Genomic DNA, 25882 nt, shown 5'->3' on the forward strand with positions numbered 1-25882 from the left:
AAAACAGGACAAGGGGTTATTGTTTTAAGTTATTTAAATCTCAGGCTAACATGGATATTAGGAAAAATTATTATTTTAGCAGGGTAGTGGAACCTTGGAACAGCTTACCGGAAGAGGTGGTAATGAGCAAGGGAGTAGATAGCTTTAAGAGGGTCATTGATCTTCACTGGGGATTGTAAATTGACTAGGACCAGCCTAGCTGGGCACAGAGCCTTTTGCTGGTCGTCACTTTTGTTTTTGTATTTGTAATTAATTCAAAAGTAAGTGCATGCACTTGGCTCATACAGCAGTAAAACAGCAGAAAAAGGGGTTAAAAATGGAAATTCTAAAAGAAACGCCATGGCAATTCTGGACCCAAATTATTAACTTTGGACCCCTGTTGCAGCCAAACTAGGGCCTATGCAGTCAAACTGCTTCACATGGGCTCATACTTAGTGGGAATCGACCAATATCTAGAATTTTGTCTAAATCTGTGACCCTCGGCCATGCTGTTTGGTAGTTAAGACAATGGGGCCAATGTGTCTGGGAAATTTATTGGTGCTCAGGCAAAAATATTGGAACAAAATAAAAATGCTATATTTTTTCCTAGCAACGTCCACACATGCAACCTCTAGAAATGATGCTGTTGAATATATACCAGAAGCAATAACTTTTTTTCTTAAAACAATCCAAATGATGTAAGATATTTTTTAGTTCAGGACCAAAATGTTGGGAAGTTCTTCAGAAACATACCGGCTATTCACTTCACAGCTGGTGGCGGCTAATTTATGTGGGGTCCTTAACGGTAAAGTTTTGTGGCCCTCTCCTCTCCCGAAACTTAGGTTGCAAAAAAAAAAAAAAATCTTGACAAAAAATGAAAGTTATAATTAAAATAATTTTTAATAAACAATTTATCATTTTATAACAGCAAAAAAAATTTTTTTGATAAACCACAAGAATACTATTATATGTGTATCATATTTTGAAAATGACTTGTATTACTTTTCACCCTGATTTTAAGAACTATTTACTTTTTGACTGAATCAACTATATGCTCAAAATCTTCAACAAAAAGCTTGTAGTGACGACCTATAGCTTAAGGTGGACATGTCTTTCTTTTCTCCTGATGCTTCCCTAGTCCAGCATAAAATCCACCTAATTCGTTACTATTGTCCTTCTTGTCAAAGTATGAAATCTGTAATTATTTTACTGAAAATACTTCAATTCAAAGAAAAACTCGATTCACTCTGTGCAGCTCGAAGTGTTGTCATAACCGGAGTTGCACTAAAAATACTGTCCCAGAATCCAGAGCCACTTAACATTAAAATTACCCTCGTTTTACGCGAGGGATTACGTTCAACGGAAATGCCGCGTAAATTGAGATAAAATACTAGTGTTAAAATAGGGGTTTGGATCTGTAGATAACAAAATACTTCATTCTAGTGATGACTAATTGTATAAGTTTAATGTGTACTTATATCGACTTTTATGCACAACATGCATAAAGAAAACATAAATTAATTTTGTGTCTTGTTTATAAAGAGGAGCTGGCTATGATAGTCTTAAGAATTTTTCTCCGTAATTCTTTGCAGAGCATTCATCGTCATTCCCTTCTCCCCATTCGCCTTCTCTTCACCGTCATTTCCATGATAGGATCCTCCTTCATTAACAAATCAGAAAGGTCATTTCTATCGTCTAGGAATGGCTCAAAATTTTCAATATGTACGTTTTTGATCGTGCCTCACTGGTATCCTTGTTGGTTTTGGCCTCTTTTGTCACTCCTAAAAGCTCTTCTTCCAGCGAGTTCGGAACTGTGCGTGTTTGATGATTTGACTTCTGGAAAAAGCTCTGGCACTCTCTCTGGCTGGCTGAAAGCTCTGGCTGGCTCAGAAAAGCTCTTTCGATTTAAACCAATCCCATAAAATGTCTCCAGTGGCCCAAGCTTGATTATTTGTACGCCAAAATGCAGTTGATTAGGCCTAATTTGCAATCTTTTAGGAGTTTCGATTTTGAAAGAGGGGAAAATTTTATCTGTTTGCATTGCCGCATTCGCGTAAAAACGAAACTCATCCGCGTAAAATAAAATAAAGGTGTCAAATCTTAAACCCCGTCTAATTGAAACGGAGTAAAAAGAGGGTCTACTATATATGACATAAGTCCGGGATTTCGAAAAAGTGACGTGACATCCAGAGTGTCGTGAAAGTTGGGAGACATTTTAAGAAAAGTCGCTAAAGGCCGGGTTTCTATGTTAAATCTGCCCTTGCGGCTTTTTCGGCTTGCACTTGGGGGATCATTTTGGTGTCGAATAAAAATCATTTAGTCAAATTTTCAGCTTTTTATCTCAACCGACCTTTAAGTTTTTCAAAAAAATCTGTCTTTTCGATTTTAATTTGTTTTTATAGTGAAATTCAAAATGGTACTTTTTCCCCTTATTCCTAGGAATAAAATACATGAAAAATTATTAAAGACATAATTTTTTAATGAAAAGCCGATTTTTGGTGATGGAAAAAAGATTTAATTTTTTATTTTTCAATGCCTTTCTGAAAAGAAAAAAATTAGCTCATTTCAAATTGAAACTCATTAAATTTTGTCAGAAAATGTCTTTTATACTCCTCTACACTCAGGAATTTTTTCAAATGTTTTGAAGAGGTGGAACAATACAAAAAAAATTAAAAAGTGATTTTTTTCATCATTTTGCATTGAAACAAATTTAAATATTTTTGATTGCCAAAAAAGTTTTTTAAAACTAAGTCAATAAAAAATTGTCTGTTAAGTGAAAAAGAAAATTTAAAAAAAAAAACTTCAAAAATACTATTTTGCCAGAGAAAAAATACCATAAAAAAACTAAAACATATCCTTCATGAAGTTATTAGGAATGTAAAAAATGCTAAATTGTTCGTAAAGATGATTATATAATTTGCCCACGCTTTTTGAATAATTTTTCAATCTGCATCAAATAAAGATAAAAACTTTGAATATCTAAGTAACTTTTTTACACCATTTAACATAATTTTTTAAAAGAACTGACATTAGCAGGGTTGACAACTGCTCCGCATTTTGTGGAGTTGCTAAATTCTGCAATATAAAATAGCAAAATTCCGCAGTTCAGCAAAAACTTATTTTGCTCTGCATTCCCCGGCTATGCATTTTCAAGCATGGCAAAGTGTCTAAAGCTGTTTTTTTTTATTTTTATGCTAGAGCTTAAAATGATTATCAAAGCTCAAAAACAATTTTAGGTAAGTGGTTCAAAATTTTTTTATTGAATTTATGCAAACTACCGAGTTGCTCAGCAAAACTTCAGAATGCTCCTCAAAATCACCACAGATGCTCCTCAAACTATTTGTCCAAGGTTGGCTACATTGCATTAGATAATATAATAATTCAAATAGTTCAAGTTCTACTCTATACATACGTGCATTTGTACTCACAAATAATTTTTGAAAACTTCAGTATTTAACTCTTTAAGGACGATGGGCAGATCGCTGGTCACATCCCCGAAGAACAGACGTCTCTTTCGAAAGAACTTGGTAGAATCGACTCTTCCAAAAGGAGAGTCGTAGTTTCTTTGCAGGAAAAAGTTAAATCCCCTACTGTGAGCTAATTGACGGGGAGGATAATCTCCTTTAGGGCAAGACTGCAATGCCGCCGCATTGCTCGGGAATAAGCATAGATTACCATGACTTCATCTTTTCTTTTCTTCTTCTTCTTTTTTTTTTTTTTTTTGCTTCCTTTTATTATATTGCTGGTACCGTAAAATGAGGTGTTTCGAAACAAAACTTCTCAATCATACGGGAAAAAAAATCCCCATAAATTACGTTACGGTATTTTCAGCAGCCAATTTTTTTAAAGAAAGGTAATATCATGAGGAGCTGAGAAACCAAGTTTTTTCATTCTGGGTAGAAAACTGGCTTATACGGAAGACAATATGTGGAATGCCAAAAATCCTCATGCTTTCATCATCTGCAAAACTTTGTGCTCACAACCGAAGAAATTACGTTTTTTTTTAAAAATTTTATTTCAAGCTCTGTGTTACACAACAGTATGCCGGATGAAAATTGACATATATTTTGAATTGCACCCCAAAGGTGAATAATTTCTTATGACGTCATGGTGTCTCCCCAGTTTCACCAACATTTCATCCCCCGCCACTTGCTTTTCAGTTTTAATCATATCTTTTCATATATTAAAGGGAGGAGAGAATTTGAAAAGTCGGCGAAACTGAGAATAAACCAACGTCATGTATTTAAGATACATTTCTTTGTTCCGATGACCATATAGTGTTGTTGTAGATGAAAATATATACAAGTAGGTGCAAAATGAGAGGTTTTGGTGGGCAACCTCCCAGCATTCTTGTTTCAAGTTACAGCACCAATCCCGGTATAGTAGTTTATATTCATACATGAACTCTTTGATCTCCCTCCCCAGATTCAAATTCTGTCAGCGTTTGTATGCGTGTAAGTGTTTAAATGGTAAACCAAAGACTTTGTCAAACTTATGAAGCTCAAAAAAAAGAGAGAGAGAGAGAGAGAGAAAAAGAAAAAGTAACTGTTCACAAATTCATCATCCAAGGATTCAAACACAAATTTGTCTAATCAAAGCAGTGGCACAACCAGAAAAGTTTTCTGGGATGGCTTTACAAAATCAAAAATTCTTATTTTTTCCATTAACTTCTAGTGCAAAAATATTATTCAATATTTATGAGCAAACAGTTGTTATGTGGCTCAAGGATTATTCATTATATCACTTGCTCAAAAAATAATTCCATAATTTATACATTTGTATTGGTGTCACAATGACTTTATAAGGAAGAAAGGAGAGCAAAGGAATGAAGAGAAAAGCATTTCCCTTACCCCCCCCCCCCCTCCCAAAAAAGCGTCGTTATATTTATAATTGCAAGAACACATTTTTTGTGGCTATTTCACCAGATCACTTAAAACTTACTCTTCAGATACATCAATGCCTTTATAACCAGGGTCAACGAGAGACCATGTAAGTCTAGTCGGAAACTAGGGGCTCAGCAACTTTAAGGGCACAGTTCAGAATCGGGGAGTAGGGCAAGTTTTATTAGTTAGGCCTTTGAGAAAAAAGTATTTTATTTAAAAAACTGTTTAAAATTCTCCCATAAAAGTACTTGAGTCTCAAGAAAAAAGACATAACACCGTGTTTCCCTAAAATGGATTTGTGTAACACTAGAAGTGCTGAGTCAGAATGATCCTCTTTTGTGCTTTACTAAGACCATTTCAGACTTCTTATACCAGTAGGGGTGATCAACATGAAATATTACTAGTACATTTAAAAATTTCAGTAAGTAGTAAGCTATTTTATTAAAACCTATCCTGTTTGAAAAAGGCTATAAATACTGTTTATTTCTTTTTATTGGTGGGAGGGGATATAATTCTGGGAGCGGTTTTTAACCCTAAAATCCCTCCCATGGCTGCGCCACTTATTCAAAGGAATGACAAAGCTTATATTGAGTACTTATAGAGTGAGGTTGACTAATGTGTGGGAACATTTTCAATAGGGTCTTGAAAACCTGTAGATTTCAAGAAACGAAGAGGGAGGCAGTGCTCCTTCCAGAGGATGTCATGAAGAAACTTCAACGAAGTGACAACATACAAACATTAGTTCATTTCAAGGACATAATAGATTGTTTAAAAATATGGGTGAATTGAATCTTTATACTTCTCATTTCAAATGCATTATTCCAACCAAATTTTACTTTATTAAGGTCAAAGTTGCTATCAAATTTTTGATAAATTATTCATTTACAGTGCAGAACCTTTTATCCGGGAATCAAAAAACCGGGAAACCAGAAAACCGGCAACCTTTTTGCCGGTTTTCCCGCCATTTTTTAAAAAATACGCATTTTCAGCAATTTTTAAAAAACTAAGCTTTTTTTTTTTTTTTTTTGAAATACCTAAAAGAAAATGAGCGGTTTCTTAATAAATACCATATTACTCATCTATAACTCGGGAAAATGTTTACAAAACTGAACTTCAAAGGTTGTCTTTAACGAAGGGAAAAATTTCCGGAATGTTTTCTTGAACTAAAAGAAATTTTTGTGTTTTAGTCCAACTGAAAGCTAAAGAAATGAATATTGTCACATTAAGTGCAATATTTTATTGAATGAAACCGTTTAGAGCGGAAGTGACGTCGCAAAAGCGCGTGAAACGCCGCGATTCTCGAGCTTTCCGAATAGTTGATGGTGGAATCTAGAAATCGTTAAACGCAAGACTGTAATAAGGCTACAGGAACTCGTAAATTAAATTTCAATTGGTATTAACTTAATGCAAAAGCAATAGTTATCAATAATCGCTAACGCCAAACATTTTCAAAAAGTGAAAAAAAAAAAAAAATGCGTTCATGAAAACAAATTCTGATACACTGTAATAGAAGAATCGCACATTTACGTTCAAAAACCCCCTTCCCTTCATTCTCTTTCATTTTAAAACATCGAAAATTGGTAATTTTTCTTTCCTTTTTCAAAATGAATATGAAGGTCTCATATCTTGGTAAATAACTTAAGGTTTTTGGTGTTCAAATTATTCTCTCACTAGTAGTTTTTAATGTTTCGATATTGATAAGCATTTCTGAATTGTTTTTCTTCTTATTTTAATACCTATTACTATTTATTACAGTAATTTAAGTTTTATAAACAATCGGCCAAAAGCTCTTTTTAGCGATCCAGAAAACCGGGAAATTCAGATATCCGGGATAGCTATGGTCCCAAACTTCCTGGATAATTGGTTCTCTACTGTACTTGTTTTCAGGGCTTAATTTCTAACAAAAGAAGTGCGAGAGCATTCAGAACTTATTTCAATGTGTAAATATTATGAACCCCATAAAATGTCACAAAATGTTAAAAAGGAGTGCAACATGAGCTCCCATGCAAACTAGTTTCTTACTTGTATATTGTACGTAAAGGTTTTACTTAATGGTAACTAACTTTTTCTATTCACACTTATCACTATTACTTTCTTTAACTAGCTGTATTAAAGGAAAAATCAGAAAGAATGAAGGTTTTAACATGTGTTCATATTTACACTATCTGCGGGGAGAATTGGAGCACCACTAAAAAATTACATATAATAAAAACTTCGACTTTTTTTGTTTCAGTTCAAAACGAGATCCAAAAACTGAAATTTCTATTTCAAAAATAAAATTTATAAAACTCTTAATTAACATTTCTGTTTTTTGCTCAAAGTTGAAAAGCGTTCAGATACACCCCATTCTATGGTAAGTTTTGCACTACAATTATCGAGTTTCTTTTTGTCATTGCTTAGTAAAAAATACTTCAACTTCCGTACTTATTTAAATTCAGCACCTAATGTCCTCAATTTATTAGTTAAAATCATAATATTATATCAATTCTTTTTTTTTAAATGTTCTTTTCTGTAATAAGAATGAACTACTTATTGAATTTGATCAAACGATGATGCATGAAAAAGATTTTTTTCAGTAATTAAAATATTAATAATTGCTTTTTTAAAATAGATCAACCGAAGTTTCCCACTATACAGTAAATAATTTGTCTTTCTTTTAGGTACTGAAATTGTTAAGTGTTCTGTTCTGAAATAAAGAATAAATAGTCACCTTATATATAACTTCTTCACAAGTGTAGTATCTAACCCTGAACATACACGGGTAACACTCAACAATGTAAGGGTTTTGAAACAAATCTTTAAACATATAGATATATATAAGGTTGAAGTACATTTGTTATATATTTACTATGAAATAGCACAGCATGATTTATTTTATTTATGTGCACCATGGGATGTTTTACACAACTAAAAAAAAAGGTATGGCAAAACTCCCAGGTCTACCCAACTTTAAAAAACGAAGATGTGCCAAATTATTATAAAATGAAAATCCTTTAAACTGATACACATTTAGTATTCAAATGGTAGCAAAAAAAAATTTTTAATAATTCTTTTTCTGCTTACATTAAAAAATACCTGTATGATGCTATTTTACATAAACAATGTTATTTTAAATATTATTATGATAGAGAACAAAACAAGTTACACAAAGACAAACATCACATTGTTCACACTCAAATGTGCTTTCTACACTTCTGTTTTTTAAAGTCTTTACTTTGAGTTTTGAGCAATGCTTGCAGGTTTTTTCCTGCCCTCAATTTTTATTTGCTTGTGATTTCAATTGTTTGATGTCAAGACGTTAGATACGTTTTGCTTCTTGTTACGTAAGTTAGCTGAAAGGCTGTGAATCAACAAAAGTCTGAAATCCAATGCTTTCATGGGATTTTTTCCTAACGGCATACAGTAACCCCTCGTTATATCGCACTTTTCGGGCAGGGCCTGATTAACGCACGGTCCGGCGGGTCCGCGGACCTGGGCACCACAAATTTAGGGGCACTAAAATAGCCTAAATTAACTTTCTTTCTTTGTTTTTATTTTCTGGGAAAGTGAACGTTCCTTTTCAGCTTTGAAAAGAATCAAAAATCGTTTGAGAAGCTGCGTTTCTCAGGATAATTTACAGGCGTTTTTCTTATTGACCATTGAAAATTCTGTGACACCAAAATTAGATTTCGATGATGTGATCGACACATTTGCCTCTGTTAAAGCCAAAGCCTTTTTAAAGCTTAATGTCAGAATTAGTTGGTTTATTTTTTTTTTTGCTTTTTTTGCAGTTTTAAAATTTTTTTTAAATTCATTTTCACCTTAAGGTGAGGCAATTTTAACTACGTTTAGTATGTTGACTATCAAGTGTTTGGTATTCAAATCCCAGGTTTTTGTAGTAATGTGTAGGTTTCTAGTGTATTAGGTTTCTAGTATAAAACATTGACTTTGAAATTGTGCTGATTTTCTCATGGGGGGGGGGGGCACCAATTTTTACTCAGGACCTGGGCACCAGTTTGTCTTGATCGGGCCCTGTTTTCGGGGGACAAAGAAAAAGAGCGATATATCCGAAAGCACGATATAACGGAGGGCATTAAAAATTGTTATGTCTAATACACAAGTAAATTGGCATTCGTTCTTTTTGACATTAGTTTCTAATGGTTTCGATGTGAGTACTATCACACCTATTGAAATTTAAACAAGATTTAAATTTAAGTAAATTTTCACCGTCAGAAAGTTAAAATCATCAAATGGCGAATGAAGACGATCTTTCTGAGCTACCGCGAGATAAGAATGAGCATTCCAACACCCTCTTATTCCGAGTAGGTTTTCTAATCCGCTTTACTTGCTGTAGAAAGGATGTGAAAAGTAAAAGAAACCAGATTGTTTCCAGGAAGCTATTTCACCTGTCCAGATCATTATTCCCTTCTTTGATGCAAATCCTGGTTTGTGCAACCAAATACAAATCTTTTCTGTACTAAAAGAAGGGCATATGTTCTCTTCTACATAAGCTACTATGACACTTGCTTGATGTCTCTCACTCCTTGAAAAGGCAATGTATCAATTCAAAAGATGTCAAGTAGTTTACAGACCATCTTAAACTGAAATATACTGTGCGGGTATGTCCATTTGGATGACAGGAATTGCTGCTACTTTTCCAGCGGATTCAGAAGAATTGCTTCCTTTTGTTCATTGACAAAATAGAGAAGAAAGAGACCTTCTCTGTGCAATACCATTTGTTTTCAGAAATGGTTTCAAACTTAAAACAAAGTTTTTTTTCTTATTTTAGGCTTTAATATTTCGAGAGACAGAAAAAAAGAGCGATATATCCGAATGAGCGATATAACGAGGCGCGATATAACGAGGGGCTATGTATTAGATAGCGTGTAGAGCAAAAAAGCATTGTTTACAACGCTATTCCAAAGAAAATGGAAGATACAAAGCCACCATTTTTTTGATTTCCTACACCTCTTATAATAACTTCTCTTTTGATCCGCTAGGTCCACACCGCCCATGTGTTTATTATACAATTTGAATGAAGTTGGGCATGAGATTGTAAGTTTTTCTCCTCCTACTCTTCGCTGTGTTTCTTCAATTTCATATTGGGATCCAGTGGATAAAAGAAAAATTTCTTTTTTCTTTCCATACTGTGCAAGTTAGGTTTGGCAGCTGTTTGCACTGAAAAGCTTTGCTTTCCCCTGCATTATTTAATTTGATGGTTTTTAAGAGTGCAGGAAGATATTTTCTGTTAATTGTAAGTGTGCCTGAACTGTAATGACCTGCAGAGAAAAGACTCATCATTAACGGAACACTTTTAAAAAATCTGTCAAAAAAGAGATGATGAAAAGTTTTTTTTAATGTTCTAGTTAAATTTGCGACCACATCACAGCCTAAGCTATTCTCGGTATGCTCCAGGCGGCCTTTATTCCCACAGTACACTTCAAAGTCCATCACGCATCCGGTTATTGAGTCGCAAAGCATCCAGACTTTTATCCCTCTTTTAGCTGGTTTGTTGGGCATGTACTGAATGAATGATTCCACATGATGAATGATTCTACAGCGTCCTTTGTATTTTAGGAGCGCTTAGTCAACAGAAAGGTTTTTATTTGGCGTGAAATATCGACAAAAATTTGATTTGACTTCCATCATAAAAGGGTCTAACTTTTGCACCATATAGTATTCAGGATGATTTGAAGCCTTTTCTTCTTCTCTATTTGACAGATGGAAGCACTGTAAAATTTGCAGGATGCTCTTGACATCGTTGATTTCACAAAGTTGTTTCCAAGAACTGGGTCTTATGACCAGTAGTGTTTCAAACTGGGTGCCTTGGTCATTCCCATAGCAAAGATACAGGAAGTGAACCCCCACAGTTCTTCAATAAGTTCAAGAGGAGTCCACTTCTGGAAACATTTCTTTGACGATTGTGAAGCTTTCATAAATTCTGCATATTTGTTGGTATTTCAGAGAATCATTGGTAGGTGAAGAGCAGGTTGAAAAAGTCCAGAATGGATGCAGCAGGAGTTAAATTGTGGGTTGGATCACCTCCAAGGACCTTATTTGACAATTTTATTTTGTTACTGTCTATTTTTTGTTTCCATATTATTTCGCTACATGAAAAATTTATGTTACTGCATAAGATGTACTTTTCATCATTTGCATCAATTTCTTCATCTTCATCAGCTATGCTTGTCAGCTTCATCATTATCATTAAATGAATCATTTTTTGGCCATCCGTTATCTTCTGATGAAAGGTCACTGTCGCTGCTTTCTTCAAAAAGAATTCTAGTGATTTCTTCCTTTGTCTCTCGCCTTTTTTGTTTACTCATTTTCAGTGAATTTGATGGAACGATGATGTATGAAAAAGTTTTTTCTCAATAATTAAAATATTAGTAATTGCTTTTTAAAAATAGATCGACCCAAGTTTCCCACTATACAGTGCTTCACAAGGGTTACTCAATCAAAGTTTGTTTTGCAACTAATCACACACTATGTTCGTACAAACTCATATAACATAGCAAGAGAGGAGCGAGGGGAAAGCCCTTTCCGAGAAGGAATAAAAGCATAGAGCATGCAACCAAGAAACAAAAACTTTTTTATTCTTGAACAAAGATACGAGCACCTTTTTCTAACCTGTTTTTCCATTCTTTACACACTTACATGCTTGCGCATGTGATGCAAAGAAACAATTTAACGCATAGAAGAAATAAAAGGAAATCTTTTGTTTGTGTTTTACATTTGAGTTCAGAAAATACAAGAAACCACTTATGATAGCTTTATTATTTTGTTTACAGAAATTACGCACAATACTCGTATATTGTACACATTCCATAAATGTACGCCTTCAAGGGCAACAGCTTATGTCTTTAGCCAAGGGAATAATTGACAATTGCTGCAGATAGGTTCATTAATAAGAAACTTTTTCAGAAGAAAATTTCCCACGCAAGTTCCTGTGAAAAAAAGGTGGACTCTTTTTCTTTAGACATTTGACATTCCTGAGCTTTATATACAGGGCTGGTCCTACCATACAATCTCCCCCTCCTTTTTCCCTTCTCAGCCTGTTACTGGGATGTGTGTTCCTGATTTACAAATGATGAAAAAGTTGCATAGAGTCTAAATATAATTTCTCTTCCACTCTAATTTGTTGAAAATCTCTATTTTGAAATTTAAAAAATTATAATGAAAATGATAATAATAATTACTAGCTGATTAACATTAAATGCTTTGAAAAATGAAAGTACTTTCATTCCTTTTTGCCGTACAAACAATCGTAGGCAAAATAAAAAAAAGGATGTTTTGGATTTAAAAGTTCAAGATAGAAAAGCTGGGAATAGTGTGAAAACAAAGTTCCTGCCATATTCAATAATTTCTATATTAATATGAAGAGAGGTGAAAGAAAAAGTATGGAAATAAGTTTGGTTACCTACATTAACTGAGCAGCATTAGATTAAACTATTGTCATACTTCTTCTTGTGGGCCTTTGTGCTGATTCATTCCCGCATAACCAAATTCCGTTTAACTATTTATTCATAAATTTGAGAAACTTGGGAGTATTCCATGTTAGGGTTCAAAGTCATAAAAAGTATGAGAAATATTGAGTAATTAAATTGTACGATTAAATTGAGAAAAACATATAGTTAAAGAATAAAAAATGATGACTAATCTGATGACATGTGGAAGTGGTATACTTCCATAACTACCATAAAAAAGTAAAAAAACTACTGTGTTAGGATTTGCAATATGTGTTAAAACCAAAAAGTTCTGGGGAGCAGTTATGACCATAAAACCTCCCCTCTGACTGCACCACTGCTATCAATGAACAAAAGACATTTTTCGGAAACAACTAAATTATCTAGGCTCTAAAATTCTTTTGGTTTTGGACGTTCTGTTCAGCTTTATTTTTATACATCCATATGTGCACAGAAATATTACATTCAAAAGATTTAAAAAAGGCTGGGGAGACTATATATTCAGAGGCAAGTATACATTCTGAAATCGGTTAAATTCTACAAGACTATTATTTCCATCTAATGTTTCGTTTTCCTTTAGTTGCAAAATACTCTTTTAAAATGATAATTGGTGTCCCAAGCTATTATCTATTACTGCATACACAAAAGACATAAAAGAAAAATCAATATGTTAAGTGTCTCAAAATAGGAGGGAGGATCGCTAACTTAGGACATTGAATATTTTTTGTAGTATTTTTTAAGGGACATATTTACACATCTGTATTTTGTCCTGAGGAAAACTACTAAGGCTCTTTCTATAAATATAAGACTTTTGCTGACTACAATCGGATGTTCTAAATAGGCTGTTTATTCGTTTTTTGTGCCAAAACAATGTTTACTTCATCTTTTTCCATATCGTCGGGGGGTACAGCCACGGTTGTTAGAGATGGGGAAGGCAAGGGCCCAGGGTCCCACCAAAAGGATAAGTTAATTCAAAATTTTCACTTATTTTTTTACTGACTTCTCTACAACAAAAAAATTTTTTTTACAGTTATTTAAAAAGAACACAAAATACACAATGCATATTTGAATAAAAACATTTCTGTTTGTTAAAATTAGTAATACTGGAGTCAGAGGTCAGAGCAGCAGAATACATTTAACTCACTGGTTTCGAGTTCAAGGACACGTAATTTCATGATTTGTTCATTAGTTCTTCTTTGATGGAATCAATAATTAATAGGCGAACTTAGAAGAGTTATTTCCAAATCGAGGAAACAACTTAGTGAAATAATGGATTTCTTTGTCAGCTTATAAAAAATGCAAAATAAAGAAAATCACATAGTAAATTTCTTAGCAAAACACTAATGTTAATGGAAACGGCAGCGAGTATCAAAATGTTATTTGAACTATACCTTGGTTTTAAGAAAAACCAGCAACTGCTTTGAAATTCGAGAAATAGTTCTTGAATTCTTCAATAAAACTTATTTGTTATAAAGCTATGACTTTCTTGATTGCATAATATATTTTATGGTTAAATAAAAATTCATTAATAAAAACTCTAATGAGGTATTGGTTTATTTAATAACCTTTCCCTCGTGTTATAATCATTATGACAATGTTCCTAATAAAAACCATTTTATAGCATCTCAGAGAAATTATGGAAAGTTTAATATTTAATTGACTTGAAATTAAAGATATTTTACATTCACATTCAAAATACATTAGTGCATAATATTTCAGTAGATTAGTTGGCCTTAAGGGATCCTAAAAAACATCTGGGCCTTTCCACGGTAACTGACTGACATTTTTGAAGCAAAACAGTACATATTTTGTAATATTTTACACAAAATAAACATTGTACAATCTTTTCCCATTGAATATTGCGTTTGTTAGGCCAAGTTCAATGGTATAATTACATTCTCAAAATACATTTTGGACGATTAAAAAAAAATGTTAAAAGCATGATAATTGACTGACATACTTGCTTTTAAAATGTCAGTCAGTCATGTTTTTAATGAATATTTAAAAATGCTTTAAAATTTATTATGGGAATTCAATTATAGGGTAACGACCCCAGTAATTGGCATTTTAAGAGTTTGTCCTTAAACTTACTTCTGTTTTCATTACTTAGAAAAAAAATATTCATTTGCAAATATTTTTGCATTAAAGAATGCGCATCTGTGCATCTTTAGTTCACTAAAATCAAAAATATTTGAAATGATATCTTTATAAAAATATTTTAATAAAAAGTTACTAAAATTCCCAGTAATGGGCACCTGATATCCCAGTGTATGACACCTTGCGATCCAGTAATTGGCACATGTTAATAGAACTGGAAAATAACTTGATTTTTCACTTTTAGATTACATACAAATTTTATCACCATAAGAAGCATAATTAATGTTAATTTAAAATAGGTAATTTTACCAAAAGTAATGTTAGATCACACATCTTGACGTTGAAAAAGTATTTTAGAGAAATAAAATTAAATTTGAAGTGTTGCATAGAAAAAAATATCAAGATTATTGCTGTTTCATTAGTTGTATGCAGTTTCGAATTTACGAATTATTAGCTGTTTCCACAGAAAAAGGAACATTAGGAACATTGACCCGATGATTCTAAGAGATCATAAAAAATGAACCGATTCTCTACCGTCACAAAATCGTACTAATGGCCAAACATATTTGTTTTTTATTAATTCTCGTAAAATTTTAACAGTATATTCTGTAGGATTCAAATCAATAGTAGAACTGATACAATATAGTTGCTGAAAAAGGATCAGAAATCAAACTAGTGAGATATTGCACAACACATTAGTGTTTATAGGAATATGTGCCAATTACTGGAGACTAGCAAAACTGAAGAACCACTAAATGGCATCCATCATTATTTCAAAAATCCAAAACGGGACAAAAATATATTTATACCCACTCAAGTAACACGATATTTTAAGTCAAATTTTAATGAATTGATGCGTATGCTTCCCTTAAGCCAGAGAAGAAGCTTTTGCAACAAAAATGGCTGATTTGACACAAGCCACAATTGTTTTTCTTTCCTATGCTCTGCTACCATTTAGTAACATGAATTGAAGTTATAATCTTTAAAGTAAATGTACATTCAGTTGATGTATAGACTTCTACTTTTAAAAGATTGGATATGAATCTCATTTTAGGACATTTTTGTTGGAAGTGCCAATCACTGGTGACCTGCCAATTACTGGGGGTGTTAAACTAATATTAAATTCAGCTAAAAAAACACAATATTCTAGGGTAAAAGATCATTTGGACAACATTTTGCGTTGAACGTAACAAAATACATATATTTTGCTTCAATAATGTCAGTCAGTTATGCCTGGAATAGGCCATTTAAAATTGAAGTCAAGAAAATGAAAGTCATGCCCGGGGGAAGGAATGCTCTGAAAGGATTTTCACAACACAACCTTCCCTATGGCAGCACCAAAAAAAGTGTGGGAGCGGGTGTCAGACGAGACGCTTGCGGGGGAGGAGTTTAGGTGGGCGGTGCGCTTAGTCAAATTTTTTCTCAAAAATTTGGCTAAATTATTAAATTTTAACGTCATTGCTGATAAAATGATCTTTTCAAAAGGCAGGACAGATGGTCACACTACTCTCTTCTTCTAATTCATAGTTCAATTTTAATTTTTATAAAATAATAACGTGAGAAAAAATTAAACATACACCTTAGTCAATGCTTTTTTTAAACATGTGAATTCTTCGATACTCGCTTTTTTGGTTGGATCGAAAATTTTCAACTTCCCTTTTCATTTGGAAATGAGGAGCGGTTGCCCCCTTGCCCCCCCATACAAGCCGCATATGCCACGGTACAATTTTAATATGAAAAGCAGCGTAGCAAATCCATTTTGAAATTGGAATGTAAACTAAGTAACCCGAATCTCTTTTGGTTGAAATGTTTTACACATAACAAGACAATCTTATAACATGCTTTCTAACTGTTATACAACTCTTGTCAAATATAGCTATTCTAATTATAAATACAAATTATTTAATCAATGAACATTCAGAGCACTTTTTATTTAAAAACACTGAGGGATTTTTAATAGCTTTATTTTTAATAAAATATGCTGAAAGCAGAGAAAGAAACAAAAGAGTAAAAAAAAAAGTTTCATTCAACCTGCACATACTCTCAGCAGAGTCGAATTCCGTAAGCAAAAGTCAGAAAAAAAGCTACCGTCATTAGCAGAGGATACAACTGACTGCCGATAGCAAGGCCACCCATAAAGACTTCCCGCGCAGATAACCACACCGGGTCTCTTTTAAGCGATCAACCCCCTGAAGATACGTCTACCGCCTGAAAACGGCCGAGCTCGTCCTCAAAGGATGTTCATCTGATCCACCCAAAATCAGCCACGTTGTCCTCTTAAAGTGTCAAATAAAACTAATTACTTTTTATGCACTTTTCAGATCAATACTTGACAGGACCTTAAAGCATCTTCAACACATGCACTGTATTCAGGTTCGTCATTTGAGGGGGCTAGAGGGGGACACAGCCCTCTCCCCCCCAGCTTTGAAAACTTATTGTACTTACATGTAAGTAGGCATGGTTTTTGTTTTGTAAAGGCATAATTTACATTGAGCACAAACCCTTCACACGCTGGAAACATTTGAAATGACAGACCCGACTGCAAACCTTAAAGCTGCAAGACATACCAGGCAATTTTTCTTTTATCCAAACAAAACTGAAAATACTTAATAATTCATGTCTGAATTATTTTTTTACTTTATCACCCTGGAAAACAGATGCTCGGGAATCATTCCAGAAAAAGACTCCACTCACCGGCTCAAGAATTCCAGAGTTCTGAGTGCCTAATGTCTGCCCTTCTTTCCAGCCCATGCTCTGCAACATCTTGTAACCCTTGTTGCTGGAAGACATGGCCCTAAAACAATGGAACTAAAGTTACTGACCAAAAATTATGTGCACAGGAATATGTACAAAACTAAAGGGCTTTCCCCAATAAATACTTAGATGTTCAATTTAAAGACTCCAAGTTGTTATTGGTAAAATTAACTAAATACCCACAGTTCGAAAAAAAGTTGCAAACCTTTGAAACAAAATGCCCCAGTTAAAAAGAAATCTTTTTAAATTGAATGAAAAATAGTTAGCTAAAAATACTTTGACTCTTTTCAACAGTACAATGGAATTTGATGTGTATTCATAGATTTTAAGAGAGAGAGAGAGAGAGAGAGAGAGAGAGAGTGGGGGACAAGATTAGATTGAAAAGATTGTAATGCACTGCATATTCTGAAAAGGAACTCCAATTTTCAACCAACATTTTAACAAGGAAATTTGTATTTAAAAAAAGGAAAATGAAATATTAGCATAAATAATAAATTTAAAGAACATGAAAACATATAGAAATTTGAATTGTGTTTGCTTGTGTTTTTAAAGAGAAAATTGAAATTTTTAAAACTGCAGCACTGTAACTGTAATGTAGTGTACTACATTTACTGTTGACCAGTACCTACGAATTAAGAAAATCATAGGAAAGCTATTCAGTGTCATCACTTTAAGGATTTATTAGTGAACATTTATTCATGCCACAAAAAGACCGTATTTTCATCTTTTATTTTTAGAAGGCATCCCTAAAGCTAAGCAAACAATAAAGTGACAAATTAAAATTCATGGAGGTTGAAAGGTTGAATCACTAAGCAAAAATAATTCAGAATGACAAATGACCAAATGCCTATATCACTGACTCAAGAACAGATGGGGAATAGTCGAGTTGTTCAAGCAACAAGAAGTAAAATACATGAAGCAAAACATGCAGATAGACTTTGAAAGATAGAAAAAAAAATAACATTTGAGGCAATGAATGATTTATGTCTTTGTCCAATGCATGTACATTTTCCTTGCTCCTGCAAGGTACATTTTTCTTTTGCTCACTTTATTGAAAAAGGTAGGTTGTCTCAATAAAAATTACTAATAATTTATATTAACAGAAGAAAACTTTAAAAAATTAAATAAATTGTTAAAGCTAAAGTCATTTATTACTCAATAGAAATTTTATTTTTTAATTAAGAAATAAACCAATACTTTTATTTAATGAGAGAAAGGAAGGACACTTTTTTTCTTGTCCGAAAAGACTTCAAATATTACAAAAAATAAAATAAAATACTAGTCATAATTATTTCACAATTATGATAAAAGATTGTCCCTGAATCATAACATAAGCAACCACTGTCATAGCTCTTAAGACAATTTAGATACTCACACATCAGCAGATGCTTCTTCTGTTTTTTCGTAAGGATTTTCACTACCTATAATCTGGCGTCTCTCCCCAGCCCTGTCTTCATATCCTTTGGGGACCACAGCATTCTTATTACTGTACTCCATACCCTAAAATAATTAAAAAAAAGACTTGCTATAAAATTCATAGAAACAAACTAACATATTTCAATGACTTCTTCTACCATAGGTGCTGAATTTCGATAATGCTGCTTAGGGATTTTAGTAAAGGTTCACCTACTGAATCGCCACCAAGAGTATGCATACATATAAGCCATTGTGACGGACAATGATCACCTTGCAATAGAGTTTTTATTTTTGAAAGTTCACTTTTCGAATGTAAGTCAATTAACCGTTTTTTAAAGACGTCATATCTATTGGTAGCTGGTTATCTTACAACTATGTCACTAACAGAACTTAAAATACCTGAGTCTATAGCAGTTACAACATAATTGAGTTTTGTTTCATTCACGGTAACATGAGCTAAAGCAAATTCAGCTTCTAAACAAAGAAACCATAGATTTGGGTTATTTTTCCAAAAAGGTGGAGGTTTTACAGACACATGAGAAATTTGACTTTCCGCATTCAAATCATTGTTTAATGTAGTAGTTGTCATTTTAAACATGAATTAGCAATAGCACAAAATTTTAACTTCAAATACATCAAACGATAAAATTTTACATACTAAGCACTAAAATTTCCCATTAAGCATACAATAATATTAAAATGTAAAACAGTATTGAAAGAAATTGCATTACATCCAAATAAAATAGACACTTCTTAAAACCAGTAAACCAAGAAAATTTGAACGTTAGTCGTTCTGAAGGCAGTATACAATATCACGGAAATTAAAGACGATTTTATTTAAATTACGGAAATGCTGTTGGGGAAAACCTACACAGCTCAGACATTGTTGACATAGCACATTTCACGAACTTTGGGTCACCACTTTGGTCGCCACTTTAGTTACCACTTAGGTTGCGTGAATACACTATTTTTGGTCTTCTTAAAAAGCGACAAAATATTCTTGATGAGAAAACACTAAAAAACATTTATTTAGTAAGAACAGGTAATTGCTAAAACATTGAGAACAATTAAATTGTAGCCGCGAACATCATAAATCAACACACCACTCTGTACAAATGCCAGAAGCACGACCAACAAACAAAACATGCAAGGAGAAACTGACTGACAATTCAATGGCGGCTGTTTATCTGCCGCATTGCTTAGTGGAAGTGGAAGTTAAAATTTGTATTCTTGGTAGAAGTTAAGGTTCATATTTCTGCAGAAAGTTAAAGTTTATAATTTTGAGTCCACCACAGTTTCCAATTATTAACAATGGGTGTCTTTACATCTACAAGCTCACACTTTTGAATTGAAAAAAGGGTTTCCTGAAACCCCAAAACACGTGTATTCTGTAATCTGTGTATTTGCGCTAAACAACATTGGATATTTCCTGTTATTCCTCGGCACAAAGGTATTTTCAGTAAGTTATCGCCCTATAGCCAGGGCTAAGGCAGAAATACATATATATGTATTTAATAAATGTATTACAAAGGTCTTTATTTATTACTTAACTGATGGTGGTTTCATGAATTGCTATTTAATTCTTAAAGAAGTTTCTTGGAGGCATTGCATTATTGAAAGGGATAGTACAATTATATTACGTAAAAACAAATATGTAAGTTGCCTAAATTTTCAGATATGAAAAAAGGGGGGGGGGGGGAGAGAAAGAAAGAAAGGAAATATAGGAAACAGAAAATGATAAATGGAGGAATATAACTGCATGAAATGGAACTGCTACAAGTTTCTCTTCTCAAAATAGTAACTTTTTCCAAATAATGTTATATTTCAAATTATTTCACTAAAACTGAAACAATGAACAAGCACTAGGGTAGGGGTGGAGGAGTCAGAATCTCACCTTGAGTCCATACTTCTTTTTTAGCTTTACCAATTCCTGTTTCCTTTCTCTTTCCTTTTCTTCTTTAGTCTTGAATACTACAGTTGATTTTTCTAGGAACAAATGAAATAAAGGGGATATAAGTCTAAACTGGATGAAAAAATTTTCAACTGTGCATTCATTTTTACAATCATCTACATTCACCAGTAATAAGTTTGCGTTTCAAATCAAAATCATAAAGAATTAATTCAAATTTTGCGAAATTCAAGTATTGAATTCAAGCTTTGATGAATAACATTCCAAGTTTATATTACATCTATTGAATCAGTTTACTACCTTTTTTCGTATTGGTTGAAGAACTAGAGAGTACCACAGTGCAACATAAAATGAAAATAGAAAAAGAAGTTCAAAATTCAAAATTTCTAAAATGATTCTTCAATGTTTTAATTACTGGGAATACCTATCACCATTGCTGCAATAGATCTATCTTATCAACTAGAATGTACAATGTGACAATAAATTTTGGGATTTATTAACATTGTTTTAAGAGGGTTTTAAATTTAAATTCAGAGATGGTAATGGAAAATTCTCTTCTCTGTTAATTATACAGGGAGCTTCAAAATCCCTAAATGCACTTTCATTCAGTATGACAATTCAATTTAAGATATATCAAACAATCATCAAACATCACTCTATTTTATTATTGCTTGAATGTTTTACTAAAGTTATACTATTGCAATTTGTAAAATATTAAACATTTAAAATTAATGATGCTCAAGGCCGTCGGCAAGGGAGGGTGTGGGGGGGGGGTGACACCCCTCCACTTTTTTGGAGAAAGGGGCCGCCGATTTTACGTTATTATTAATTTCTAATGTAAGGTACAAAACCGTAAACCGCAAATGAAAAAAAATGCGGAGAATTCTTAAATGAAATTTAGAAGAAAAACGAAATATAACTAAAATTTTATCTAGCAGCATCAGTAAACCTGAAATCTAAAACATCCGGTACTTATCATCTATCACAGCCCCTAGTCACCAAAAAAAAAAAAAACAATCAATGGGGCCACGAAAAACAGCTAAGAATCGTTGCGAAAAATGCGGAATATTAATCACCAGGTGGTGGCCGTGGGAATGATTACATACCGGTCGTCCCTTATTAGGAAAAAAAGTACTGTGCAAACACGTGCGAGAACTTTAAAAGTTACTCCAATATTTTTAGTAAAATCTGTTAAGTGGAGTAGGCATGAATCAATTCTTTTTGCAGAAGTATTACATTAATCTGTTTCAAACTGTGGCAGGGTTCTTTGAAATTTAAAAGAAAAATAAAATAACTAAAACATAAATAGCAACATCAGTATACCTGAAATCTTAAACATCCGGTACTTTTCAGCTATTAAAAAACTATAAATGGGGCCGCAAAAAATAAAAAGATAAGATTCTTTTCAGGCGACATTCGATGCGGAAAATACGAATATATCACTAAGTTGGGCTGCGTGAAAGGGATTTTACAAATCGATCATCCCGTGTTTGAAAAAAGAAGTACTGCATAAATACGCGCAACATTTTCAGATTTTCAGTACACTGCCACAGTGGTGCTCCAAGAAACTTTCCTTGGGAGAGAAGGGAAGATGGGGGGTCATATAATATGTTTCGAAATTAAAGGTCGGATAGTGCAATTTTAGGCACTTGCAGTGTGTTCATTCAAGTCATTTTGTTGCTATATGCGGGGGGGGGGGGGGGGCATGAACTCTCTATTCCACCCCTTGGCTACACAAGCGATAAAACTGGATACAACTGGATACAACTCTCGTTGTTTTAGACTGTTTTGCAGAAAAAGATGCTATTTTGTGTCGAAAATCGAAGGGACTAATTGCTTTATAGCCCGCGGATCTGTAGTTCTTGCCACGTCTGGTTGTCATTTCATAGTACATCGTGCGGGACAAGGCTTAAGCAGTACTTGCAGCTAGGGCTTGCTTGCAGCCCTGTGTCTCTGTGTGGTACCATCACTTGTTCTAATAGAATTCTGCCTGGTGTGTCCAGTTTGCATGAGGGGTTTTTGTTCCGAGTGTGACCTTGAGAGCCCTATTAGAGCAATGCTGAAAGAGAGAGAGGGGAGTTGATACATTTCCGAGAAAACGTCTGATTCTATTTTCTTACTCGTCCGCTGTCAGTTGAGTGTTGACAGGAATTTTTCATGTCAACACTCGCTCGAATAGAGCTCATGCTCAAAGCCAAAGACTACTGGAGGAGCTGCATAGAAAAGCTGCTTCAATCAGCAACATTAAAAGTAAGTAGTAATAAGTTTTTTGAATGAACTGACTTAGTCCATAATGTAGTTGAAAGCGGCACTCCGCTTTTTCCATTTCATTTCTTTAACTTTTATTATTTATATTTTCTCCTCATAAAAGAACTCTTACCCTCCCTTGACCCTCCCAACCTTCACGTGTAACTGCACTTTTTACTTATTTTTTATTTATTTTTTTTTAGTTAGAAAAAAAGAACAAAAAAACTTCTACAACTATAATCTATAATTGCCTTAACTGATTTTGCAACCATTAAATGGTTATCTTGTGTATGAGGTCATTGTAATACCTTAATAGGTTTGTCTTACACAGTGGTGCCCACTGCACCACTGAAGTTTTTAGAGGGGTGTTTTAAGGGGTATGTTTCTTTTGGGGGGGGGGGGCACCCGAGTTGGGGTTTTTTGTGATAATGGAGGAGGGGAGGATGTGCTCTTGCTCTTGGGGGAGATGGACACCCCTGTTTTACAAGGGAAAATTTATTCCATTGAAGAGATTTGAATTTAATTTTAAATTACTAGGGGCCCCGCCCCTTGCTCGTTGACGCTCAACAACCTCCAAAGATTCTTGCGGAATTTTTTTTGGATCGCGAAGATTAATGCCTTTTAGGAAAAATCAGATTAAAATAATTGCTACGATTAGAAAAAATGAAAATTCCGTTCTACCCCCTCCTCTAAAAAAATAGAATTTAAGTAACGAGTTCAATTTATTTTGAACAATGTTAAAATCCTGCTCCCTCACGAAGAAAAAATAACTTATGAAAATATATTTAGCAAAACTATTAATAAACTATTTTTAAAAAAAACCTTTAAAACCCAAACTTTTAACGTATCGTATCATATAAATCGTTTGAGGTGCTTGATATCAGATGTCTTAGATTTCTCATTGTAGGCTTAGACGTTATCATTTTTTCAGAATCCTTGCAAAAATGTAAATGGAGAGCACCCCATACTTTTTTATATTAAAGTTGATTGTTTGGTCAATTTTTTTATTCCCGTTGTTTTAAGCTTATTTATATTTAGCTGTAGCGCTGTGGGGCATCCTCTCCCTGTTGAATGTACTCTTCATTTAAAAATTCTTTTTTAATTTTTAGTTCATTCTCGTACAAGAGCGTGTCAATTAGATTTTTAAACTATTATATTATTAATATTTTACTTAGCTATTTCTAAGAATCATTGCTTTAAATGAGTTAAAATTTTTGATCTTTAAGCAGGGCCGACAGAAGCCATGCCAGCCTAGTCGAAAACAAAGGAGCCGGCCCTTGGAGGGGGGGGGGGGGAGGGGATTGGAGTAACTGTAATAAGTTTTATGGGGGGAGGGGGCTGGCAAGGGGCCATTGGCTCTTGGTGGTCCTGTATTTAAAGCTGGAAGGTCTGACTTTTTAACCTATGTCCCTCTTGCAGGCAAGCCCGCGTCACCTCTCCAGATATTTCCTAGGGCAGTTTCTATACTGTTTAAAAACTAAAAACTCGTCATGCAACAGAAAATACGGGGAGGGGGGTGGCGCATATTGAAGCGCTTAGCTCTTTTCTTTTTTACATTTCTGGTGGAAAATGTAACACTTTTACGATCTAACTTTTCAATGTAAAAAAAAAACATCATATGTGGAGAAAATTTCACGAGATAGTAATTTTTCTCCAGCAACTCCCTACTGTACCTACCTTTCAGCGCGAATCCTTAGATTTGTCATATACAGTCGGCTCCCGCTACAACGCGATCCGACTTACGCGAAATGGCTATAACGCGAATTTTTCACGAGTAACGAAATTAAGAGCTAACGCGAATTTTTCGCCCACAACATGAATTTTTTTGTAAGGAAGTATCAGTTTCGTTATTGGCTACTAAATATTGATTTCGAGAATGTTATTACGTCCCTTTGAGCATCACTGACAGCCTTAGTTCCCATGCCAAACTAGTCTAGTGCATCAAATAACCATAATGGCACCTTAGTGTCACCTTCATCTAAAGTTTGAAAATGTGAAGAAAAAGAAAGTTTCTGATAAAAAAAATTAAAAAGGTTAAGATTATCGATATGCTTGAACAATTACAAAACGTCGAAGGTAGCGCGACAATAAGTATGAGTGAATCTTCCATATGTACAATTAAAAGTCAAAACAAAAAGATGTCTGTAAAAGTTTAGAACTTAGTTTCAGTATTGAAGCTTGCAGAGCAGTCTAGCAAAGTAAAAATTATGAAAATGGAAGCTACGCGCGCTTTTGCATTGTGGATTAATAAAAAGATCAGGTAGAGGAGATGTAGCCACAAATTGGAACGTTTTAAATTAAAGGAGAAGCCTATTTAAAAATGTATTAGATAAGAATAACGATCTGATCTTGGAGCATAAACCATCACTAGTATCCTCATTTTTTAACTCGTAAATATTGCTACTGTATCTACTGTACAGTACTATTTTTGCATCATTTTAATTTTACTGTTCACAGTGCGTACCGTGTTGTTTTATTTCATATCTTTTATTCCCACTGGTCATTCATTTTGTGCATTTTAAGTATTTCATTTTGAATAACAGTTTTTTATTTTTTAAATACAGTAAAAGTTCACTTCTTTATGGAAGAAACTATAATCAGACCCCGAAGTGGTTTTTTGGGGGAAAAAGGTAGGAAATAAGGAGTCAAAAATTTAAAAAGTAGGAAAAGTAGGAAAAAAATCACTTAAAAAAGTAGGAAAAAATAGGAAGAGATAGGACTGAACACATGTCAAGAGGAAACAGATTTAGCGTAAACTTTATTTCTAATGTAAAATAAACTAACAGTATTTTTGATTTAAAACTGTCCCAGAAATAAAGTAACAGTACTTTTGAAGTATTAAAGAGCTTTAATGAAAAGCCAACTCATAAAAACAAAACGAAAGAAACAAGTTGACAATTTTCAGTATGAGAAATGAACTGCAGGAAACAAAGGTACTAAATACAAAAATAAAATCCGAATAAAAAAACAACTGTCAACAGTACAGTAATAAAAATTTGAAGTGTAAAAGAATGAAATGCAATGTAGCGATCGCAAAAAAAGATAATAATAATAATAATAATAATAAAACTCATATTTTGGTGCAATAAAACCATTTTTGTTAAAGATTTGTTTTGTCAAAAACGAAAACATTCCTTCGAGAGCATCCAATT

At 33.5% G+C, this 25882-nt stretch overlaps 1 protein-coding gene across 1 annotated transcript in view; it reads right to left on the minus strand.

Annotated features, from left to right (window-relative positions):
• LOC129224054 (angiogenic factor with G patch and FHA domains 1-like) overlaps window positions 1-25882 on the minus strand; it is a 101594-nt gene that overhangs the window by 28640 nt on the left and 47072 nt on the right. Inside the window, exons 13-15 of the mRNA XM_054858454.1 lie at window positions 20469-20560; window positions 18534-18658; window positions 17099-17198 (exon numbers count right to left, since the gene is read on the minus strand). Coding sequence (XP_054714429.1) covers window positions 17099-17198; window positions 18534-18658; window positions 20469-20560 — 317 coding nt within the window. The remainder of the gene's footprint in view (window positions 1-17098; window positions 17199-18533; window positions 18659-20468; window positions 20561-25882) is intronic.

Source organism: Uloborus diversus, chromosome 6, assembly GCF_026930045.1.
Source record: "Uloborus diversus isolate 005 chromosome 6, Udiv.v.3.1, whole genome shotgun sequence".
NCBI classification, from domain to species: domain Eukaryota; kingdom Metazoa; phylum Arthropoda; class Arachnida; order Araneae; family Uloboridae; genus Uloborus; species Uloborus diversus.